This window comes from Primulina eburnea, chromosome 11, assembly GCF_022965805.1.
Source record: "Primulina eburnea isolate SZY01 chromosome 11, ASM2296580v1, whole genome shotgun sequence".
In the NCBI taxonomy this organism is placed as follows: domain Eukaryota; kingdom Viridiplantae; phylum Streptophyta; class Magnoliopsida; order Lamiales; family Gesneriaceae; genus Primulina; species Primulina eburnea.
The window spans coordinates 37517858-37524332 of record NC_133111.1 but is presented as its reverse complement, the minus strand read 5'-3'; the positions used below and the strand labels follow the sequence as shown (position 1 = coordinate 37524332).

Here is a 6475-nt window from a genome sequence, read left to right as displayed (position 1 = left end):
AGAATAGAACCTGAAAATAATATATTTCGAACATATTTTCGGATCCATAAATTATGAGAAATATCCCTTTTTCAAATATTAAAGTTACATAACAATAATAATAAAGTATGTCTAAATTTTTCAACCTATATTGCTCTGATATCATTTTATGTAGGGTAACTGATGTGCGTGGGGCTTTTACGAGGCATGTTCTTTTAGTTTAAATATGCTGCTCTAAAAACTTATACATAGTTTTTATTATTGAACTATTTTTAACGGAAACAATATTATTGAACATACAGATTTTTCTCTTTAATACATCAGAATCATGCCAAAAAATATTTTTCAGTCAAAAATTTATTTTTTTCTATTATCTATTACTTTATATAAAATTGAGAATATATTTTATAAAACAATTTTTCATGAAGCCATATTCTTCTAATCTTCTCCCAAACTCGATTCCCAAATCTTATCTGCAACTTCCCCATTTGTGCTAACATTTTTTTTCATCTTCACAATTTTTATTGGGAAAGTTGATGAAAAATCTCCAATCAAAACATTTTTTTAGGTTCACTCCCTACCCACAAAATTGTGGTACTATGTCATACAAAATGTGGTACACTTCATGTGTAAATGTGGTACACTTCATGTGGAAATGTGGTACTAAAAAAGTACCCAAGGAGTGAACACAAAAAAAATCGACCGCTGGGGACTGAAGGCCAATTTCCCGATTTTTATTCACATTAGTAGTCGCTGGGTTCGCGAATTGTGCATGCTAAAAAAAATTAATTAACTGGATGAAAAAAACCAAAGGGTCAACAAGAAAACCCTTTATATGTTTTGAAGGCAAGTAAATCTGGATATTAATTATTCAAAACATTAATAAATTATTCAAAATATTAATAAAACTTGATCATCATGTTTTTCATTCAGAAAATAATAGACATGCATAATATGGCTTGAATGATGCCAAAAAAAAGGTTTAGAATGTGTATTTGCGTTTAAAACACTTGAAATATGAATATCGAAGCGGTGGAACATCGGTGAGGAACGGAAGACGATTTCTACCATTTTTTCTCGACAAAAAACACCGAAAACCCACCTTAGGAAAAAGGAGTCAAGTAATCGTTGTTGGAAAGAAGAACGATGAAGAAAATCGAAGAACGAAGAGAAAAAATTCGAAATTCCCTTGTCTAGCTTTCCCTTGGTGGGGCCGCTGTACACTTACGAGTTACGTGCATTTGCGTGTGTGTTTCGGTGTGTGTGTGTTTGGGGGTAGGACTTATTTATTTGAAAAAAAAACAAAAAGGCTTTTTAATTACTTAATTAATGAGCTTTGATAACTTTAGTTTTAATTAATAAATTATGCTCGTTAAGATTAATAAAGTCATTATGCCTCAAATTTAAAAGACTTTAGAAAAATACATATTTCCAAAAATCTCTTATAAATTACATAAATTCTTTGCTTCCATTAATTAATTTATATTTTACTTTAAAAAATGCTAAAATTCTTATATTATTTAAAATAAATATTTCCTTAACTAAAGAAAAAAATTTAGCTTTTAAATCATCAACACATTTGTAGGACCGAGCGTATGCCGCTTTACCAAAAGCTATAGCTGGTGCAACTCAAATCTTTTAAACTGCACATCAGCTCAAGCTCCACGGTTCGATTGCTCTACCAAGCAGTGACAATTATTGCACCCAACAACCTAATCTTCTCCGGTCTTCCGTCTCCGGCCAACCACCAGTATTCGTCTGAAAATCTTTAAATCACTCAGTCAATCAAAATTATACAAGTAATCACTTAGTCAATCAAAATATATCATTCATGCATCCAAAGTCATTTAATTAAAATAATTTAAATTTAACTCCATGATTACTTCAAATTTTACTCTACTAAAAAATATTATAAAAATCCTCATGTTATTATCTTTTCATCTTGTGAAATATTCATCTAAAGTTTTTAAAAATATATCAAAATATTATGCTCATGTTTAATGTGTCTAAATAATCGAATTAATTAATGAAGGACTATGGTAAATTAAATAATTTGCATGTTCATATAATTCAAATTTAATTATCTTATATTTTACCAAGTTTTTATCATATCATATCAAATAATAAAACTTCCTATATATTTTAAACAAAAAATGTTAATATTATATTACAAATATTTCAAAAACTAACTTAATTACATATATATTATGCATTAATATATATATATATATATATATATATGTGTGTGTGTGTGTGTGTGTGTGTGTGTGTGTGTGTGTACACACATACTCACTTGCTATATATATATATATATATATATATATATATATATATATATATATATATGTGTGTGTGTGTGTGTGTGTGTGTGTGTGTGTGTACACACATACTCGCAAGCAAGTAATTTGGATGCCAACCCCACCAAACAATCCTCGCAAGTCTACGAGAGAGTCCCTTGCCAAGTTTTTTTTAACTGGTAATATTTTGTTAGCCTACCACAACCAATTATTACATAAGCATAATCTTACAAAACATAAAATCTTGATAATGGCAGATTAAGATTCGTGTTAGTCGTTTATACTGTTTCGTAATTATATCATGAGTAGGTATCTTGTGATATGGTTTCACGAATCTTTATCTGTGAGACAGGTCAATCCTACCGATATTCATAATAAAAAGTAATATTCTTAGCATAAAAAATAATACATTTTCATGGATGACCCAAATAAGAGACCCGTCTCACAAAATATGACATGTGAGACCGTCTCACACAAGTTTTTGACATATATTATTTGCGTATGAACAAATTAAAGAACAGGTCCCTTATATATATATATAAACGTCCACTGACTCAATCCAACGAGTATGCTTTTCTCAGATGATAAATCCACTTTGCATCAACAGGTAGATTTTTCATCGTGGGCGCTTAAGAAAAATTACATATTTTGCATTCAAGTAATCAAATATTTGAATTCTGGTGATTAACTTTAGTTTGTTTTCCAATGCTATGATTCAGTGTTGAAGTTTTTCTTGATCAAATGGAGGATTCTAGAAGCAATGTGTTTCAATTAACAGTCAAACAAGGGCAGCCTGCCCTGGTTCCTCCGGCGGATGAAACGAAGAAAGGCCTATACTTCTTATCGAATCTTGATCAGAATATTGCGGTTCTCGTACGTACAGTCTACTGCTTTAAGTCTGAAGAGAAAGGCAATGAGAATGCAGTTGAGGTTATGAAGGACGCGTTGTCGAAGATCCTGGCGCAATATTATCCGCTCGCAGGGCGTCTCACGATTGGTCCTGAGATGAAACTTGCCATTGATTGTACGTCGGAGGGAGCTGTTTTTGTTGAGGCTGAGGCAGACTGTGATCTTGAGGTGCTAGGAGATATCACGAAACCGGATCCGGATACTCTCGGGAAGCTTGTTTATGAGATTCCAGGAGCAAGACATGTATTGGAAATTCCTCCTCTGGTGGCTCAGGTATAGACTAGGCAAGCTTCTTTTGCATCTTTTCAATGATCTTTCGGTCTTTGAATGAGTAGAATCCAATAAAAAACTGTAGTTCTAAAAGGCGGACCGAGCATGGTAGGGGTACTGACTCAGTTCATCGAGCACAATGATCTTGGTTCAGAGTGGCTGAGCCACACAGCCCTTGGTGTCAAGCCAAGATTGTCACCCCAAACATCAGGATCCGCCGATGCCTGCTTGCTCGCCCCACCCGTCGGTTAGGCAAGACTGGAAAACTCTGAGAATCAATTACTAAAATGGGATGGAACCATTGGGTATGGGGGGCCAAATACTAGGTTCATTTCTTTTTTGATAATTCACATGCATGAGTCATGATCCTCGCTCTTACCCATAACCTTTTTACTCTATTAGGCCTAGAGTGTTTCTATTAACCAAAACATGACCTTGATATTGTTCATCGATCGAACAGCCGAGGCCCCACAACAGCGCATTTTTAACAGCTTTTATCCACCCATCACTATCGGACTCATGATCTTTAATCCAGTATATAACGGGAACTCGAGTTATGTTATCCGTGTTGACCCGACCATAGCCATTTCCCGATCCTCCATTCTTTTATTATCATTCTAAACAAGAGCCTCAATATCAGATCATAAACCTGAACACTATACTAGTTGATTCTTCCTCTAGAGGTTTATCAATCGTGCTTAGTTATTTTGGAAATTTTTTTAATTATGTCGCAGGTAACAAAGTTCAAGTGTGGAGGTTTTGTTTTAGGACTGTGTATGAACCATTGCATGTTTGATGGAATTGGTGCAATGGAGTTTGTGAATTCTTGGGGTGAAACAGCCAGAGGTTTCACTCTGAAAACACCTCCATTCATGGATAGAACCATCCTCAAATCCAGAGATCCACCTAAATATGAATTCCCACACCATGAATTTGATGAGATTGAAGACATATCAAACACTGCTCAGCTCTACAATCAAGAAATGCATTACAGATCCTTCTGTTTCGACTCCGAAAAGCTCCAACACATCAAAAGCTTGGCCTTAGAGGATCAAACTCTACAACATTGCACCACATTCGAAGCCCTGTCGGCCTTCGTTTGGAGGGCTCGAACCGAGGCCTTGAACCTCAATCCTAACCAACAGACTAAACTTCTATTCGCAGTCGATGGACGGCCAAGGTTCGATCCCCCCATACCGGATAAGTACTTCGGGAATGCTATCGTTCTAACAAACTCACTCTGCAATGCCGGGGACATAGTCCAAAACCCGCTCTCGTTCACCGTAAAACTAGTTCAGGAAGCAGTCAAAATGGTGACAGAAAGTTACATTAGATCCGCTATCGACTATTTCGAGGCGACTCGTGCTAGGCCTTCTTTGGCTGCAACTTTGCTGATTACCACTTGGTCTAGGTTATCCTTCCATACCACGGATTTCGGTTGGGGCGAGCCAATTCTATCCGGGCCGGTCGTTTTGCCCGAAAAAGAAGTGATCCTGTTTCTTTCTCATGGTGAAGAAAGGAAAACAATCAATGTGCTTCTTGGATTGCCTGCTCCAGCTATGAAGATATTTGAACAACTTGTCCAAACTTAGCACAAGGAATTCTATTTATCTTTAATTGGTAATGTTTTGTCTATTAAATTTGTTTTTCGTTTGTTGTTTTGTCCAAGTTATGTGGACTGATTCTGAGTTTATTGTTGTAATGATTTTTTTTCTCCTTGTCGTGAGTTCTTGAAAGGTGCTAATAAGAATTTAATTTTATTTTTTTTATACATGATTCGGCATTTTTAAGCTTTAGAAAAGAAATTAAGAACCCAGAAATTTTGGAAAATGTTATTTTCTAATTTTCATACCTCAACAAAAAAATAAATATAATATATTGTTCTTGAATAAAATATATATCACTTATACATGAACATAGAGTAATATACAAAAAGCAAAAATATACTTTTAACGGTCTTTTCAAAATGTCACTAGTTCAGACGCATGTTTCGAAATTGTCCTGGGCCTGAATTCACGAATAAGACCGTTAGATGGGGGCCATGAGGCTGTCCCGGCGTAGCTCCTCCGACTCTCAAGTCAGAGACTGATGATATAAGGGGGAGCTGCTGAAAAACAATATAGTGAATGAATTAACTGAACGCTAAAACTTGATATTTATAGGAGGGTAACTGGGTTTTTGAAGGTCTGTCTTCCATTTGGGCTAAGGATAGGCCAGTGATAATGAGCTCATCCATGAGTTGTATATATATACGCAAATTTGGTTTTGCTCGTCTAAAGACATTTTTATTTTGTATGCAATTAACGGAATAAATAATAGAATATTTATTTAAAACTAAATTTATGTAAGTAGCAAATCGTAATTCGTAGGTTATATTTTATCGAAATATAATTGTTCCATAAATTATAAGTTAATTTTGTTTAAGGATTAATGTTATAGTCTTCCATTTTCAAACTTTTCCATTTTCAAACTTATGATTTTATCTTAATGTAGCTAAAGTAAATTAATTTATGTACAAATGGTTCATTTTATTTAATTTTCCTATAATTGCACAGGAAGAAACATGTTAATTATCTAAAAAAAGGATAATATTTTGAAGGTGGGTCCGAAAATCTTCACTAAGAGCAGCGACGCCCAAGTTTATCATGGTTCAAGACAAATACTTGCAATTACAATTCAACGGCAACTGTAAATTTAAAATGCAAAACTTGTCACGTTACCAAAAATTATAATTGATTGTAACATTGTAACTCAAATTCACGATACAACACTTTGTTAGATTCTAATTAACAGTTTGTTCGATGATGATTACTAGCTTTAGAACAATATCTCAAACACATATCCAATAATAACATGAATGTAAAACGAATGTCCGCATGGGCTTAGCTCAGTTGGTCAGCAGCAGTGAATCTTGGAGCAATGACCAAGGATCGAGTCTCGTAAGCGGCAGTGTAAGAGTTAAATTCCCTCCAATGAGGGGGAGCTCCTTGTGCGCGACGTAGCATGTAGTGACCCGTTCC

General features: G+C 34.6%; 1 protein-coding gene across 2 annotated transcripts; it reads left to right on the top strand.

Moving 5' to 3' along the window:
- Window positions 1-2821: 2821 nt before the first annotated feature.
- LOC140804578 (omega-hydroxypalmitate O-feruloyl transferase-like) lies at window positions 2822-5222 on the top strand. 2 transcript variants are annotated; one of them, XM_073160634.1, is made up of 3 exons: window positions 2822-2883; window positions 2996-3458; window positions 4190-5222. In XM_073160634.1, the coding sequence occupies exons 1-3, from the start codon at window positions 2858-2860 to the stop codon at window positions 5045-5047; spliced, it is 1347 nt and encodes a 448-aa protein (XP_073016735.1). In that variant the 5' UTR covers window positions 2822-2857; the 3' UTR covers window positions 5048-5222. The 2 variants fall into 2 exon arrangements, with proteins under 2 accessions (XP_073016735.1, XP_073016736.1); XM_073160635.1 differs by having other exon boundaries at window positions 2838-2883; window positions 3004-3458.
- The last annotated feature ends 1253 nt before the right edge of the window (window positions 5223-6475 follow it).